General features: G+C 34.6%; 1 protein-coding gene and 2 non-coding genes across 3 annotated transcripts; 1 reads left to right on the top strand and 2 right to left on the bottom strand.

Annotated features, from left to right (window-relative positions):
• Nucleotides 1-4,457: 4,457 nt before the first annotated feature.
• Nucleotides 4,458-14,873, bottom strand: vps37a (VPS37A subunit of ESCRT-I). The gene is made up of 12 exons (XM_067441916.1): nucleotides 14,440-14,873; nucleotides 12,391-12,465; nucleotides 12,190-12,307; nucleotides 11,800-11,897; nucleotides 11,474-11,684; nucleotides 9,191-9,261; nucleotides 8,867-8,994; nucleotides 8,600-8,658; nucleotides 8,315-8,383; nucleotides 6,617-6,760; nucleotides 5,058-5,172; nucleotides 4,458-4,957 (listed from the first exon to the last, which is right to left on the bottom strand). Exons 1-11 carry the CDS (start codon nucleotides 14,547-14,549, stop codon nucleotides 5,092-5,094), a joined length of 1,164 nt encoding a protein of 387 aa, XP_067298017.1. The 5' UTR covers nucleotides 14,550-14,873; the 3' UTR covers nucleotides 4,458-4,957; nucleotides 5,058-5,091.
• A 419-nt stretch (nucleotides 14,874-15,292) lies between these two features.
• On the top strand, nucleotides 15,293-15,507 carry LOC137074221 (small nucleolar RNA U3). The gene has a single exon (XR_010904945.1). It is a non-coding gene; the product is annotated as a small nucleolar RNA U3 (small nucleolar RNA).
• Nucleotides 15,508-18,508: 3,001 nt separating this feature from the next.
• On the bottom strand, nucleotides 18,509-18,723 carry LOC137074223 (small nucleolar RNA U3). The gene has a single exon (XR_010904947.1). It is a non-coding gene; the product is annotated as a small nucleolar RNA U3 (small nucleolar RNA).
• Between the last annotated feature and the right edge of the window lie 273 nt (nucleotides 18,724-18,996).

Consider the following 18,996-nt stretch of genomic DNA (forward strand, 5'->3'; position numbering starts at 1 on the left):
TTTTAACATTTAACCTCCTTTAAATCAGAAGTAAAGCATGATGGGAAGTAGAAATTTGTTGTAACTCATTCTGTAAAAGTGTTTATGTGTGTACATGCATTCACATTAATATGGCAAATTCAATATACAGTAAGGCTACACAATAAAGGATACAACTTAATGGATATTACATGTAATATTATTTATATCTTAATTAGGCCTACTAAATATTTTATGTGTTAAAATATAGCCATATTTTATAAATATAGTCAATATGCATACATTGCAGTAGCTATATTAAAAAAAGGCTTTAGTTTCCTTTATTCCTTTATATTTCCTTTAATATAGGCTATTTTGCATATAATTGCAGTATATTCCCATATATTTGTTTCGTAATGTTCTACCCATACAAACTATTTGTTAACAGCAATATCAGCAATATTTAAAAAATAATAATTAAACACTCACTCTAAGCGTTAGGCTTAGACGATGAAGATTTCTGTAACAAAAATAGCCTTAGTTCTGTCATTGCAAACTGCGCATCCGTCAACGCGCCGCGGCCAGGAGGAAATCAATCGCGGGTTCATTGTCTCCGTGATATGATTGCCTCCCAGCGGGACCGCGAAGTGTCGAGCTCCAGGTAAGATTTGTGTTTGTCATGTCGTTCTCAATGCAAATGTTAACTTGTTTAATGGCAAGATTTGCTAAAAGATTTGTAAATTGTTCGTTTCTGTTATCATGTCGGTGCCACAGCCGTAGTGTTAGGTAACGTACAGGTAACGTTAAGCCTAATTATGCTGGTCGCACGTGCAAAAATATTCGTATTTAATGTGCAAAAACAAGTGAAAAATGCTTTTATTTGTATTAAAGTTATTAAACTATATGATTGGTCTCATCATTTGTTAGTCCCTTTGAATAAAAACGTCTGCTAAATGATCAAATGTAAAAAACAACTATTCTAGTTGTTTAACTATGTAATTTGATAACTAAGTTAAACCCCAAAGCTCATGGTTTGCATAGATAACGTTATACAACGATTGTGTGTGACAGTGAAAGCTGTGTGACACTGACAAAAAGCAAAAGTTAGAATAAATGTAATGTGATTTGTTTACCGGTATGTTCCTTTTGTCATCATTAATATTTTGTGCCAATTCACTTTAAAAGAGTTAATGTTTTAGTGACCTTGAGTTTGCAAATTGCTCTAATGTAGTTAAAATATAGCTAAAATATAAACTTCTATCATTTGCATTCATGTAACTGCAACATATATGAATCTAAATGATGTACAATATTACAATTTTGTAATAGAAAGTAAGTAACTGTATAAGAATATATTGTTATACTGGAAAAAACAATCTCATGAAACGTGTTTCTAATATTCATGTATGTAAATGGGGTGGTCAAGAAGATTTTCTTTTTCTTCCACAGAAAGATCTTCATGAAAACATTTGAAGACCACGCAAGAAGAACAGGTTCAGCCATAGACTGTTTCATCCCATGAGGACTGGTTCAGTTCTGAACGGGAAGTGTTGAAGAAGTTTATGTAATGTGAGTTGTAAGACTTGAACTAATGTTAACAAATGAGACTTTATTGTAATGTATTAACTAACATGAACTAACAATGAGCAATACATTATTACAGTATTTATTAAACTTTGTCAATTTTTAACGTTTAGTTCACCCAAAAATGTATGTTGTTAAAATGACCCTCATGTCGTTCCAAACCCATAAGACGTTCATTTATTTTCAGATTACGTGATTACGTCATCCTTGGCACCTCGCAGAGCTGAGCAAGTTGAACAATTAAGGTTGAAATGTATATTCATTTTTTTAAATGACTGATCGTTTGACTAGATAAGACCCTATTCCTCATCTGGGATCATGCAGAGGCTATGAAGCCCTTTGAAACGGCGTTGGTTTGGACCTTCAACATTTTGGTTGCAATTGAAAAGCATTATATGATGAACAATCCTGGAATGTTTTCTTCAAGAAACTTAATTTCTTTTCCACTGAAGAAATAAAGACATGAACATCTTGGATGAGATGGGGGTGAGTAAATTATCAGTCAATTTTTATTTTGGGGTGAACTAATCCGTTCATTATCTTTGATTGATGGCCATGACACTGTGTTCAGTGTATTTTGTTGTTGTTTTTTGGGTTTTGTTTTTTTCCTGAGCAAAGTTCAGTTTGCTATCAAGTTGGAATTGTAAATTACTCATGTGGAGTATAATTTGAGTGTTTCATTTTGTGTTGAAATAAAAGTGTTTCCATCACAAATTTGTGTATGTCATTGATTGAAATCATATATGGTTAGTATATGCAGAGATGTTGTAATATTGACTGAAATCATGTATGATTATTATATGTAGTTTAAATGTATATTATATAAACTTGAAGAGCTAACACACCATTTCCCTATTAAAAAAATATGAAATCTGTATAAAAAGCATATAAACAAATGACACAAAATATAAATAAATCCTATATGACTTTAATATGACTAGCATCTGATTCAGTATAAGAACTTTATATGATTTGTATATGAATATCATGTATATTCTACTAATACCATATACCATTGCATACAGTTTACATGTAAAACTCATATAAGATTTTTGCAGGATTCATACATGACCCAAAAGTTTTCTGTGTGCTTTTTAGTATGAAATGGGCCATAAACGGTCTGATTTTGTGTATGACATATATGGGACTTACATTAAACATATAAGATAATTCTGACTGATTTAAGTAAGGAACATATATGGTCGCTATATATGAACCATATAGGTTTTTTTCATATGGGAACGGCAACCGGAATGATTCGCCTACAGGGCTCAAAATGTCTTTATCAAACAAACAAAATTATTTATTTTTCACCCACTTGCAATTAATTGGAATGTTATTTTTTTATTACTTGGCCCGTCCGATCGGTGGATATAACGACAAACTGTGTACCACACACACAAACCTCACTGCAGAGTCAGACAAATTAGCATGTTCAAAACTTTGCGATTGTATCTTTCCTTCAAATATTAAGTCAAGAGAATCAACATACATCAAGAAAGGAATGTTATTTCACCATTTAAGAGAGCTTGTCAGCAGGTCAGTGATACGTTTTGGTAGCCCGTCTTGAAAACAGCCTCGGGACGTTGGGCTTTGCAAGCCCTGGCCCAGGCCTACACATGTTCGAGTCGGTGGGCGGGGCTACTAGCCTGACAAGCCAGACCCACATCAAGATGTTTGGTCTGGAAACTCGCCATTGACAGGGCTCAATCCGAGGGGTGGGATAAACGGTTGTCTTTCAAACTCCCTCTGCACGATGTGCACGCAATTGGATTTCGCTACAACCAACCAGAGCAAAGAAGGACAAAGACAGATTAAACTTTCGACGTATCTGGTCAGCAAAACTCAGAACACATCTTCCCTTCTTAAGACTTCAGTTATTTTCTCAGAGAAAAGCATAACTCCAAGTCGTGGTCCAAGCAGCCAGTTTCTGTTTTTACTAGAAGCACGCGCACAAGCAACTCGGCCGTCATTATATTAAGCCCCGCCCACCGACTCTATACATGATGTGATTGGCGTGACCAGAGTTTGGCGTTTACAGCTCAGAAGTGAATTGATAGTTGCTAGATGACACTCGCGGCAAATTAGATTTGCTGCCGCTAGGGTGCGGCTCCGGGTCTACAGAATCAGGCATTCTTCTTAGGTTAAGGTTTCTTTCACCACACTCTGAGGTCACAGGGAGGCACATTCTGAGATCTCTCATTTGCTGAGCCAGCTGTCAATAAAAGCTTTTCTTTTACTAACAAGGAATTTTTCGGCTCTGAAACTTACAGGATATTCTTATATTACCATTAACTTTAGACATATAAACAGCATTAAAAGCTTGATTTTCACAACAAGGGGGTTTTAAACAATTCCACACCATCTCTTGTTGGACAAACAGTCAAACACAGCTCTGCAGTTCTTTGAAAGAGCCATAAAGTGTTTGCACTCTTTGTGGAAAACTTAATGGCTTACTTGAAAGGTGCCACATTTCACCTTTATGCTGGAACATGGCTTTTAGGGATACACCGATTATAAAATTCTAGCTGTTAATGATAAAATAAATGTTGCATCTTGTAGAAGCTAATCGATAAATGCTAAACTGTAAGCCAGTAATATTTTGTCTATATAATAAAACCTTTAACGCTCAAATCGTTACTTTAAAATTCTACAACTAAATAATTACAACAATGTAGAGTGAGTTTTTAGAATTGATTATTACATTCAACAATGTTACATTTTCCAGTGTTCATAAAGATGTTTTAAGTGACAATCTCAATTTAAAGGTAGGGCAAATAAGCACAATTCAATTTCCAATATCAACCAATACCTATGAATTTAATGATTCTCTCACAACAGAGATATTGTGCATATACCTCCAGCGTATGATTTCATTCATGTTACTGAAGATGTAAACCACACTTAAGCCATAACAGAGATTATTCTAAATGTTTTATTAACCTATCAAATTAAATAAACATATAATACAATGTCTAATTATAATAAAGGCTTTTTATCAACATTATTAAATACAGTATGTGTTTGTCGTACGTTTACGGCAGCATTAACATTGTTCAAAATCATTTTCAAGTGCGTACAAGGCCCTACCCCATTTGTCACATCATCAACCGAACTAATAAGCTTAGAACTCAGGCTGTTTCTGAACACTATTAAAGACAGATTGCTCTCCTCTCCTCAGCCTTTGGGTCACAGCCAGACTGGGCACAGCCAGACGTACTCGCATCTGGTCTACTCAACCAGTGTGAGCGTAACACTTTTGGAATCATGTGCAAAAATAATTTTGATTTCATTAAAGAATGATGCAGAAATCTCTTTCGTCATATATATCTAGGTTTGCCCAATCAAGGTTGTAGACCACAAGATGTGCTGCTCGTCTCAAGACCACAGGACTGCTGGTAGATTGATCCCAAACCTGCGATAAAGATATAATGTAATGTTTTTTTAAATCAACATAAGAGTTGAAAACAATTTTTTTTTTTTTTTACCACAAGTGAATCAATCAGTAAACGTACCTTCCTCCAAGGAAAGAGCACTGGGATTTTCAATCTAATGTGTGGTGGGAAACTGTCCATGTGTGTTCATGCATTGCTGGAGCTTTTCCTCTTTCGCCCTTCTGGAGTGGCAAAGCTGAAACAGAAGGTTAGACCATTATGATGTTAACTTTTAAGGCAAGGCAAGTTTATTTGTATATCACATTTCATACTTGTATAGCACTTTCATAAGTGCTTCACATAGAAATTAATTCAAATAGTGATAACCTATGCATGAGAAATGAGAATACCATGTGTAATAATAATAATAAAAAAATTAAACAGTTAAAAATAAAATAATCAAATACGCAATAGTGGTCTGAAATAAAACTTAAAAATCCTTCAGTTTACAGTCTACATAGATGTACCATCTTAATTAGAACACCTCTCATCCATTTCAATCACTATTCCCTGAATTTTAATCAAGAACCTTATTGTTAAACCCATTTTCACTCATCATACCTTTCCACAGATTTCCATATACTCAAACCTTTTTGTCAAACTTGCTATTTCCATCAAAAACCAGGTTTCACTCATCATATTTAACTCAAATGAACATATAAAATAATAATAACCAAAGATAAGAACAACAAACAAGGTAAACTAAAACAGTTATACAAATTTATAAAAATATGATGCATAGATAAGCTAAGGTGCAATCAGTAGGACGTATAGTGGCACAGTGCTCATTCAGTAAATGCTCAGGTAAACAGATGTGTTTTGAGTCTGGATTTGAATGTGGCTACTGTTGGAGCATATCTGATCTGTTCAGGAAGCTGGTTCCAACTATAACAGGCATAATAGCTAAAAGCAGACTCTCCTTGCTTTGAGTGAACTCTTGGTATTTCTAACTGATTTGATCCTGCTGATCTGAGTGATCTGTTGGGTTTGTATTTAATCAGCATATCTGCAATGTATTGAGGTCCTAGGTCATTGAGTGATTTTTAAACAAGTAATAGTACTTTAAAATCAATCCTAGATGTAACTGGAAGCCAGTGTAAAGACCTGAGGACTGGTGTGATATGGTCATATTTTCTGGTTCTCCTCACAATCCTGGCAGCAGCGTTCTGTATGAGCTGCAGCTGTCTAATGGTCTTTTTAGGAAGGCCGGTGAAAAAGCCATTACAATAGTCCACCCTACTGGTGATGAAATCATAGACGAGTTTCTCTAAGTCTTGCCTGGAAACAAAACATCTAATTCTTGCAATATTTTTCAGATGATATTATGCCGATTTAGTTATTGCTTTGACGTGACTACAGAAACTCAGGTATGACTCCTGAAAAAACTTTTAGGAAGTTTTCATATCAGACCTTATGATAAGATGCAATAAAATCGCTTGACAAGTGTTCCTGCGTTGATTTCCTATTGTAACAGGAAGTTAGAGCAGAAAAAAAATCTTGTGAAATGTATAAAGTTATACTTTTGTAACTTTCACATGTCTTTAATGTAGTGTGGTGCTGGTGCAGTTTCCCTATAGATTTCTACTGGAGGTGCATATAACAATTATTTGTCGTTTCATAGTGAATATTTGCTTTAATACCGTTCTCTTTTCCATGAAGTTGCCTAGGAAGTCGTCAATCTCTGTCTTTCCTTCCAGAAAGTTTTCCGCTGTCTCCTCAGACTCCTCTTCAGCCTGATGGGCCGCTACCTTTAATCTGGCCTGCAGCGCACTCAGACTGCAGCTCTGGCAGAGGAATATGAAAATTAACATTTTAATTAAAAAACAATTACATTTCAGTGTCACATGATCCTTCAGAAATCGTTGTAATATGCTGAAATATTATTATATTCAGTGGGGAATACAGTTGTATTTCTAAATATTTTTGTGGAAACTGTGATAGACTACTATTCAGAAAGAAAGCACACATTACATTGATCAATAGTGAAAGTAAAGACATTAATAATGTTACAAAATATTTTTATTTAAAAAAAAATGATGTTCTTTTTAACTATCCATTAAATGATCCTGACAAAAAAATGATCAAGGTTCAACACTGCGCACACCTTGACAATAGAATCGACATTGGTTAGTACATTTTTTAGTTTACTTGCCAGACATATATATATATATATATATATATATATATATATATATATATATATATATATATATATATATATATATATATATATATATATATATATGTGTGTGTGTGTGTGTGTGTGTGTGTGTGTGTACATATGTACACTGTATTTATGTGTGACCAAATCGGCATATCTTTGTATTATGATTAAGTACTATTTAATGATTCAAGTGTATTATTTAGACTGGTAAGGATGATTTGGACTTAGGACTGGTTGTGGTGACTGTTGATCATTAAGTGTTTCTGTTAAAACAGTAGGTAATAGATATAATAGTTAGGTTGTAGCGAAATCCAGATAATAATAAAAATAATAATTCTACTACTAAAAACAATATACAACACACTAAGGACTGATGAGCTGCAGGGTTTATGAATATTAATCACGTTGTCAGCGTTTGCTTGAACTGATTTGCTAAAATCAAAAAAATAGATAAGCACCAGCCAATGAGATCGCCGTTTTTGCATTAGTTCCGCCCACTACTGGAGAAACCGGCTTGTTCTTAAAAGCTGAATAATTCCAAATGATTATTAAACTCTAAAGCGATCCGTGAGTGTTCAACGAGTGAAAATCTATGCTAAACTTATACTTAGCCTCTAACACATTGGTGAGTAAAATCTTAGAATAATCATAAAAATGCACATTAAACTTACATTTTAAAACATATTAGTTTAAATTGTAATAGATGCATTTAAATGCATTTAAAAACATTACTGTTTTTAATGTATGTATGAATAAATAAATACAGACTTGGTAAGCAAAAGACACTTCTTTCACTTGTGTGTGTGTGTGTGTGTGTGTGTGTGTGTGTGTGTGTGTGTGGACTAGATAAAATATGATATATACTGTGTGTGTGTATGTGTATGTGTATATATATATATATATATATATATATATATATATATATATATATATATATATATATATATATATATATATATATGCCAGACTAATATATATAAACATACAAAACATAAATGCAAAACATACAATATGGAGGCAGAAAAACCCCAAACATAACACATTTATGCAAATCTTGAGGTTTGATATTTTGAATATTAGACCACGTGAATAATGGAATGTTATATTTGTCCTTTCCTTGTCCAATGATCAAAATGATAAATACAAAATGTTCTATCTTGCATGTGTGTTTTACCTCACTGAGCTCATGTTGTCTTTGCATTTTGGTTTCAAATACCGACTTCATCTGGGTTAACTGTTCATACTACAAAAGAAAGAAAAACACCAGATAACCGTTAGTACTCAGACAAGGAATGTCGGTGACAAGATCATAATTACATTTTTCTCTTTTAATACTTTTTTTTTTTTTTTTACAGATAACAATCAACACAGTTATCAACACTGACAATGAACTAAAAGAAGTTGAGCTGAAAAATGTTATCACAGACTTTTAGACCCAAGTATTTGTTAAAATACGTACTTTACACATCATTTCTTGTCTCTTGCCCTCCAGTTGTGGCTCAAGTTGTAGGTTCTTCTCTGAAAGTAAAATATATATTATTTGCAAAACTGATCCAAATCATTGTTTTGATCTGCATTGACATGCTTGACAGGAGGGAGTTTATAGTTTTAAAGACTGGTTTGGTGATTCAAGTTATCAGTGAAAAATCCCACGGATCTCACTTCAGTCTAAAATTGATCTAGAGGTAACTAGCTCAAACCATTATAGTGCCCTCAGGAAACTCACTGGCCATCTCTACAATGTTGTTGACCAGATCCTCTTTGTCAGAGGTTACTTGTTTGAGCTGAGGCAGACACATGAAGAACTCCAACAGCACGTCATCTTGATCGCTCATGTCCTTCAGTTGAGAAACACTAGGAGATTACAAACACACAGACCCGCCAGAAAGATGACACAATGTGAGTAACGTCAAGGTCACGTTCGTATGTATTTTTAAGAAAAGAAAAAGCAATTGGTATGTTTTAGAACAGTAAACTACCTAAAAACAAATCTAATTCATCTTCAGAACAAACAAATGCAAGACAAAACAAAAGCCCTGAAGTATTGTACCTCAACTCAGATAGTTCTGGAAATGTATCTGGGATGTCAGGCATCTTGTATATGTGTCCATTTAGTCCTGACTACAAGGGAAGAACATCAACAGTGAGAATTGACAGGTTATTGTGGCTTGAACTATGTGTGTTCCTGTTTCACACCACATAGAAAGTGGTGAGTAATGTGCTCCATTATAGAATGTTGCTACATAAAAGCTTATATTGAAAAAGACTACTTTGGTTAATAAGATATAGTGTATTTTCAGTTAAGAGTTATGGAAGCCCATTTTGTCTTAATTTTCTATCTCATTACATTGACATAGTATGTCAAAAATTAGACTTATTTTTTTTAATTTTTTTTTTTACATTTTGTCATGACTTCTCATCTTCTTTTTTTTTTACATCGTAACAATGCTTTAGTATGTCATAATTTCAGAATTTTATCTCAGAATTTTGACATCATGTCAATTTTGATTTAAAGTCTTTTGCAACATTTTGCTACACAGAACTACACTGCTTGTACAAATGGTGTGAATAATGTAATAATGTAACCTGTTAATATGGGGAAGATTAAAGCCAAAAATATAACTTGCTAAGTCATAATTGAGATAAAAGTCAAAATAATTAAACACTATGAGATAATATAAAAGTTATAATAGTTCAGATAAAAAGTCATAATTCTAACTTTTACATATTCCAACATATTTCTGACTGTCTTTTATCTCAGACTTATGACTTAAAGGGTTAGTTCACCCAAAAATGAAATTGATGTCATTAATGACTCACCCTTATGTTGTTCCACACACTTGTAAGACCCCCCCCCCCCCCCCCCCGTTCATCTTCAGTACACAGTTTAAGATATTTTATATTTAGTCCCAGAACATATACAGTCTATGCACACTTTACTGTCCATGTCCAGAAAGGGGATAAAACATCATCAAAGTAGTCCATATGAGACATCAGTTAGTTAATTAGAATCTCTTGAAGCTTTGAAAAAACATTTTGGTCCAAAAATAACAAAAACTACGACTTTATTTGAGGATTGAACACAAACACGGAAGAGAAAACAATGCTGAATAAAGATTAAAACGGTTCATCAATCAGTGAATCGATCAATGATCGGATCGCCAATGTCACGTGATTTCAGCAGTTTGGATCGAGTGTCAAACTCCTGGAATCACGTGACATTGGCGATCCGAATCATTGATCGATTCACTGATTCATGAACTGTTTGAATCTTCATTTGAGGAACACGGAAGAGAAGACCATGTTGAATAAAGACGTAGCTTTTGTTATTTTTGGACCAAAATGTATTTTCGATGCTTCAAGAGATTCTAATCAACCAACTGATGTCTCATATGGACTACTTTGATGATGTTTAAATTCCCTTTCTGGACATGGACAGTAAAGTGAGCATAAGCTGCATATGCTCTGGGACTAAAATATAAAATATCTTAAATTGTGGAGTTAAACAGAGGTCTTACTGCACTACTGACTTCAGACCAGTTTTTTTTGGGGTCATTGGCATAGTCTATTTCAGTTGCCTCAAAATAGCAACGTGCCAACAATGCGCCTAAACACACCTCGTTTTCAGACCAGAATGCCCATGGGCGAACAAATGGGCACGAATGAACATAAATGATTACTACATCAGGCTGAAAATAGCAAAAACTTTTGTCTGCCGTCGCATTGCACCAGGAACAGATAGGGCCCTAAATATCTTAAAATATGTCAGTGCCATTGTTTTGTCTTAAGATGGACACCAGTGATATTTTTTTTTCCTAAGGCCTGTTTATAAATGCTACATAAATGCCCTAATTGATCTTGGCTTAATCTAAGCCTTTCTGTGAAACCAGGCCTAAATGTCATGGTGGAAATTGGCTTCCATAATGTGTGGCATAAATAGTTTCAGAAACTGCTACACAGCCCTGTGCTGCTTATTCAAACAGTGTGAATGCCATAACCTTTCAATATTGTGTGTGGTGTGAAACAGACCTAATGATTTCTGTACAAATTGACCATGGCCTTGTTTTTATATGTGTAGCAGGTGGCACAGATAATGGTGGAAATTTAAAGTAAACATAATGACGCATGCAAACCCATCACCTCTAGTTTCTATGTTGTTTGTTCACGATATCCCAAATCGTAATATTGAAGTATGAACATCAGAAAAGATTTATTTCTATCAAAACAATTCAAGCCACAATTGTAGGTGGTTTGAAATGTATTTGTGTAAAAATACAGTAAATGTCATTAGTAAACCAATTGGCTGGTTATGGACTGAATGCTCATTAGGTACCTGTGAGTCAGCAGTTGGTACAGGAAGAGGAAGGTCTGTGATGAGTCCATAAGCTGGTGCTGCTGGTCGGGGATGGGCTTGTTGAGGCTCCATCCCAGCATGTGGCACAGGGGCAGGGCCAATAGGCCGCTGACCATCCTGTGGTTGGAAGGCAGGAACAAAATGGAAGCTCTGAGTTGGGTAAGGAGGCATCCCAGATGGTTTGTACATACTGAGCCACAAGACAAAGATGACAACAAAAGTACAAATTAGAGATCTTCCTTATTAGACATGATTTAACTTCTAGTAAAATGGTAAAAAAAAAAAAAAAAAAAAAAAACACTCACTAAGGAAAGTTGGGATCTGACATCAAGGCAGGAGGACTTTTCCAGAACTCATCTAGCAAACTCTGAATAACTTTCCCTAAATCTGAATGCATTCCAAACTAGTGAAAAGGGAGAGAAAAAAACACAGAAAGAGTAAAATAGTGAGAACTATTTCAACTGTTACATAATACATACACAAAATGGCATTTGACTTTAGAGTTTATCCAAACGGTATTGATTGGATTGTGAAAAATGGCATAAAATTAATGTGTATTAATAAAGTAAACATAAGCTATATAAGTAATAATTTCATGTTTACTTAAAATAAATCAGAGTAGAAAGCCAGAACATTTACATGCTTTGCAGAAGGACTGATTTCACATAAGTCATATAAAATGACAAATGACTTACATTAGTTATGAGTGGGCTGGTAACCATTGTTCCATTATTACCGTCTACTAAATGATGACCCACAGGTGGAAACACACTGACCACTGGTTTCTCCTGAGGGAACTGTGGTGGGAGTAAACTGTGGATGACAATTTATTTTAAACCACACTCAAAATCCATGTGTAAAATAATAATAAAAACTAAATACATTTTTATACTTACATATTGACAGTAATAGTTGAATTGTTGATAGTAAAAGGAAGTCTGTACTCTACATCCTTCTGAATTTCTGCAAGACTATAAAGACATCAGCATTAAGTCCAACAAATAAGTAGCAATTTAGTTTTTTGTTTTGTAATTTTTTTTAAGTCATGAGTTGCAATGGTGTTTCTTCCTTATTGTTACATATATTCGAGCGAAACGGCTTATTAAACAAGAAAAAAAAATGTAGGCTGTGACTTGATTTTGTTGAATTTATTGGTTTGCTAAGCTGTGATCTCATGTGAGTGATGGGTAAACAAGTCATCAGAGGAAATGTCATTGCAAAAGGGAAGGCAAGATATTTTGATCAAAGATCACTTTTTTTTTTCTTTTTTCTTTTTCTTCATTTCTTGCATGGGTAAATCATCAATTAAATGCTGCAATATTCGATAAAATAGGGTGAACAAATGTCCTGTTTTCAAGTCCTGTCCTGGCCCTAATATAACAATTGCCTACCCATTACTGATGGGGCATACATAAATGTATTGAAATTAATACGGAAACTTTGAATAAACTTTTGAGCATCATTTGAGTATCTCATTGCCGGGCCGAGTGTCTTGGTTTTTGGTAATCAAAATATGGTCCACTACCATGAAATAAAAATTGTTCATTTTGACTTCATGTTATTGACTTTAATACTGCACATACAAATGCCCCCCAAAATTATAATAAATAAATATTAATTTTAGCAATCGCAGCCAATCATGTTATTTTGGGCCGGACTATCTTTTTTGCAAACCAATGAAGGAGTACGGGAAACATATTTGGATACTATAATTATGTTTTAATATAACTATGTATGAGTGTGTGTGTGTGTATATATATATATATATATATATATATATATATATATATATATATATATATATATATATATATATACACACACACACACACACACACACACACACACACACACACACACACATACACAGTACTGTCTAAAAGTCTCAGGCACGTTAGTATTTTCCAGTTATTTAAAAGCCAGTTATTTATATATTTTGTAATAGTGTGTCAGTAGGTAATATAAATTTACATTTTCAAACATTTATTTTGCTATTAATTGTAATAATCCATTCCAGTGAGATTTCTGTATGCAGATGGGATTTGACAACAGCTGTTTGATCCACACGGAGATCTGATCTCACCAGCATTGAGTCCGTCTGTGATTACATGAAGAAACTGAAAAAACCGAGACTAAATCCACAAGACCTGCGACAACATCTCCAAGGCGCTTGCAGAAACCCTCCTGCAAAGCTACAGTACTGTGACCAGTTTTAGACACTTGTGTAAAAATGCTGTAAAGGGAGAATGCTTTCAAATGTAATAAATAGATTTTGTTTATCAATTAACAATTAGGACTCCGTAGATCTTAGGATGCCTAAGACTTTTGCACAGTACTGTACATCGTTATATAACAGCTTGGCATCTAATTCACTTTCATTATTAACACGATTGACTGCTTTATATTGGAGGTATATTCTGCAAAACTATATATATATATATATATATATATATATATATATATATATATATATATATATATATATATATATATATATATATATATATCGATAGTTAGGATGAATGTTGATAGCCATTTCGTAATGGGTCAGATCTTGTGCTCTTGCTTCGTCAGAACTATATCTTGTTAAGGAAAAATACGAGTTGTACTATGCCACTAATTTAAAACCTGTCTTGTTGAGTAAGAAGGGATCTGGAGTAAACTATGAAGAGCTAATACTTTAATCTGAAACATGCACGGCACGTCCAATCGCGCGCGCGCACACACATACACACAAAACACAACAACATACATCGGGTGTTCTGGATGGTTCATGTCATTGATCAGACCAGCGAGCACGTGTTATCAAGACTGAAATCATTAGATGTATAGTGCATATTGTATGTCTCTAATCCTAGTTAACTCCCTATTGTTATCTTAATATATAAACGCTGTCTAGGTATTTAGCTCTCTGGTCTTGGGACACAGCCATTCGTGACACTTACCTGGAGTGAGCAGCTTTGAGAGACTCGATTTGTCTCTGTCTTTGTTTCTGTAAACTGTTCAGAGGAGGGATCGATCCAGAGCCCTTGGATAGTGGGAAAATCCAGTTCATTCTCGACTGCCAAAACGCAAACTAACGCTTAAATCTCTCGGCGTTGTCAGTTTGACGAGGCCTGACGAAATGAAACAGAAATTCAAGAAATACCCAACGCCACCATTAGCATTAGCTACAACCCTATCTAGTGTTTACTAATATTAGCGACCTAACACCCGTTTAAATGAGTGAATACGGAACCTAAAGAAAACGCTGAAAAGCAGCTAAAATATCTGTTGAGTTTTAATAACAGTAATGAGTGATTAAGAAGTACACGGGCTTGCGAGAAAACAACCCGTGTGAGCGTGACGTCAGCTGTTTAGCGCTGCTCGCGTCATCACTCATAGCAGGGAGGAGTTTAAAGAGACAGGGCTCTAAAAAACGTGTTTCTGATCTGTTTTTTATTTTTATTTTTTTACATAATAAAACATCAGAATAACATCTATATTGAATTGGTTCTACACCACACAGGACCACAGCAGTAGAACGACATACTCCAAATAGTGTGGAAACCATTCTCACAAGTTACCATTCTACATCGAGCGCTTTTGAGAAAAATAACTAATAACTGGATTGCAACACTGTGTGCAATTATACGCGACATTAATCAGCAAGTGCGTAAGTTGCAAGTCTTAGAAGCAGTAATGATCTTGACGTTGTTTTAGATGTCACTTTTTTCATCGCTTTGAGACTCAACTGTTACCGTCAGTGAGACCCCTGGTGCCAGAATAGACTCGAGCTGGGTTTGGTGAGTACAGGTTAAGACTATACTTTCAGGGATCATTTCTATAGTTTTTAACTTGGAAGTGCATTTCTAAAGTGACGAGTCTCCCCAGCCACGATGAAGAGCTTTGATACTCCTTTCTGAGCGTGAATCGGGTGTAGAGTAATGATTCATTTCATACGCTCTACATCATTGATGAACGTTCCTTACTATTTCAAATAGTCCGGAGGAAAGGAGTATGAGCTGAGTGGTTCTATATTATAAATGTGTTAAAATTAGATCCTAATATAACAACAAAACAATTTGTTAGAACGCCTCCGGGATGGTTCACTTAGTTTAAGATTATGATTGACTAATACAAAATTAAGGGTAAATTGTTTTACGTAAGCTTATGTATATGTAGTATAAAAATGTGACAATGTCCTGCGACAGTTTTCTGATGCAGTGGTACGTCAGTGTCTGATTACCTCGCTTCATTTCATTCTCACTCTTATACAGTGCATTGCCATGCAATTTATAGGAATTAGAGAATCAGTAAACAAGTGAGCGAATTCGGACACAGCAACAGAGTCGACCCCAACCCAGGGGCTATTCAAAGTCGAGGAGTTGACTATTTTGGAGTCGACTCCCTAAATGATAAGACTGAATGCTTCGAGATTAGTTCGACCCAAAATGATAATTACCCCATGCCATCAAAAAATTCTAACCGGCATGCACTGCTTTAAGTCTGCCGCCAATCAGTCTGCGCATCACTGGGTGAAGTCGAACAAGCCTCACCTGTCAAACTCAAACTGCTGAAATCACGTGACATTGGCGTTCCGAATCATTGATCGATTCATTGATTCATGGCCGTTTGAATCTTTTTTTTGAGGAACACGGAAGAGAAGACAATGCTGAATAAAGTCGTAGTTTTTGTTATTTTTGGAACAATATTTTCGATGCTTCAAGAGATTCTAATTAACTAACTGATGTCACATATGGACTACTTTGATTATGATTTTATCCCCTTTCTGGACATGGACAGGAAAGTGTGCATAGACTGCATATGCTCTGGGAATACAATATTAAATATCTTAAACTGTGTTCTGAAGATGAACGAAGGTCTTACTGGTGTGAATGACATTAGGGTGAGTCGTTTATGACATCAGTTTCATTTTTGGGTGAACTAACCCTTTATAAGTAAAATGTTCTTTTAATTAATTGCAATCCTGCCTCTCTCTTCATTTCTTCACTACTGGTCCTGGGTCATTAGCTGTTAACCCCTAACACAGTTCAAAAAGCTTACTCTACAGCCGATATTATTGTTAAACCAGTTACGCTTTTGTTTTTTTGCTTTGGTCATCTGACCCACTTATTTAGACTTATTTAATTATTAGATTATGCACATTTTTAGAAACCAATCAGCTTTTTTAAAGTAAATACAGTTGTTGACCTAAGACGTCTTCTTCATCACCTGCTGTCAAATTTATATAATATAAAAAAATGGTTATTGAATGAATCATTGAACAAATCATTTTGGTGAAGAAAATGAAAATGAACAACTGTATTGAAACAATAATTTCCACCACTATTTAGCTACAACTCTAACAATATTTTAATTCATTCAATCCATATATATGACTAAATACATTTTCATCTACTATTAACCCGTTTAATCCCAATTTTTCTCCTGCAATGTGAGTACATGCAATTTACTCCTTAGACCTCCCTAACACACAAACATTATGCCTTCTTTGATTTTATGTTGGTTAAGTTAGTGAAATATTAGGTTTTATACTCGGTCACAATAGTGACCGGTGGGAAACAGCATAGACAGAATTCATACAAATTCTTCCATTTGACCTATTTACACGTTTGAAACTTAAAATAACAATAACATATCCAACATATAAGAATGAGATATGATTAGAATTTACTTCAAAACTATTTCTATTGTTCATGATACACAATAAAATAAAATAAATGGGGTATTAAAAATGCAACCCATTGAAATAAATACAAAAATCTAGGTAACACGTTCATCTTCACTGAATAACGTGTCCGGCCAAAGAGAGGGGAAGAGGTGACCAACAAACCTTGAAAAGATCTAGGCACATACATGTAGTTATTACTCCGAAATATTAGGAAGAGCAACTTTAAACATTGAAGCACCAATTGGTAAATCCAAAATTGGGAAGTTTATAAGGTATATCTTATAAGGTATGTCTCATAGATATAGATAGACAGATAGACAGACAGACAGACAGACAGACAGACAGACAGACAGACAGAAGTATAGACTGATAGACAGACAGAAGTATAAATAGATAGACAGACAGAAGTATAGCTAGTTTGACAGACAGACAGACAGACAGACAGAAGTATAGATAGACAGACAGAGAAAAGTATAGACAGACAGACAGAAGTTTAGATAGATGGATAGATAGATAGACAGAAGTATAGACAGACAGACAGACGTATAGATAGACAGACAGACATATATTTAGACAAACACACAGACCGAAGTATAGTTAGACAGACAGAAGTATAGACAGACAAACAGACAGACAAACGTATAGATAGACAGACATAGAGAAGTATAGACAGACAGACAGAAGTTTGGATAGATAGATAGATAGATAGATAGATAGATAGATAGATAGATAGATAGATAGATAGATAGATAGATAGATAGATAGATAGATAGATAGATAGATAGATAGATAGATAGATAGATAGATAGATAGAAGTTTGGATAGATAGATAGACAGAAGTATAGACAGACAGACAGACAGACGTATGGATGGATGGATGGTTTTCAGTTCAGTCTGTGAGAGAGTTCATATGAATAACACAGAATGACATAGAGGGGACATATTCTGTGTTATACTACCGGTCACAATTGTGACCATCTTCATTTATCTGCTTCCTGACAACAGAATAAATTATGTATTAATATAATTTCAATATGTATGTATAGATAACCCTTTCATGATGATGTGTGCAAAAAATTAATGAGCAATTCAAAACTTAACTTTGATTATTTCATTACATTTTCCTGTCATTTCTCTGATTTCACATTGTCATTGTGTTAAGATAGCGGTACCAGGTGTAGTGGTCACACAACCAAACTACACAGCAATGTCAGACCTGCTCAGGACTCATAAACAAATCTTAAAAGTGTATTATAAATGCAAAGTTACTTTTTAATTTCTTACTTATTAATGCAAGGAATATTAATTATGACATAAGTGATAATATTCATTTTCTAGTAACCACTCAGCCCATACTCCTTTCCTCCGGACTATTTGAAATAGTACGGAACGTTCATCAATGATGCAGAGCGTATGAAATGAATCTTTACTCTACACCCGATTCACGCTCAGAATGAAGTATCAAAGCTCTTCATCGTGGCTGGGGAGACTCGTCACTTTAGAAATGCTCTTCCAAGTTAAAAACTATAGAAATGATCCCTGAAAGTATAGTCTTAACCTGTACTCACCAAACCCAGCTCGAGTCTATTCTGGCACCAGGGGTCTCACTGACGGTAACAGTTGGGTCTCGTAGAAAAAAATTACATCTGAATTTTGAAACAATGGAATTTTAGCTATAAAGCTGTTACAGTATATGCAGATCGACTGATAGCAAAGGAATATTAAGTAAATTATTTGATAAAATTAGGATAAACAAAAAAGAAAATCATGATCAAAAGCAGCAATGCATGGTAGATTCGGCCAAATTTCAGATGTCTAAACCACAGGT

This window comes from Pseudorasbora parva, chromosome 4 (genome assembly GCF_024679245.1).
Source record: "Pseudorasbora parva isolate DD20220531a chromosome 4, ASM2467924v1, whole genome shotgun sequence".
In the NCBI taxonomy this organism is placed as follows: Eukaryota; Metazoa; Chordata; class Actinopteri; order Cypriniformes; family Gobionidae; genus Pseudorasbora; species Pseudorasbora parva.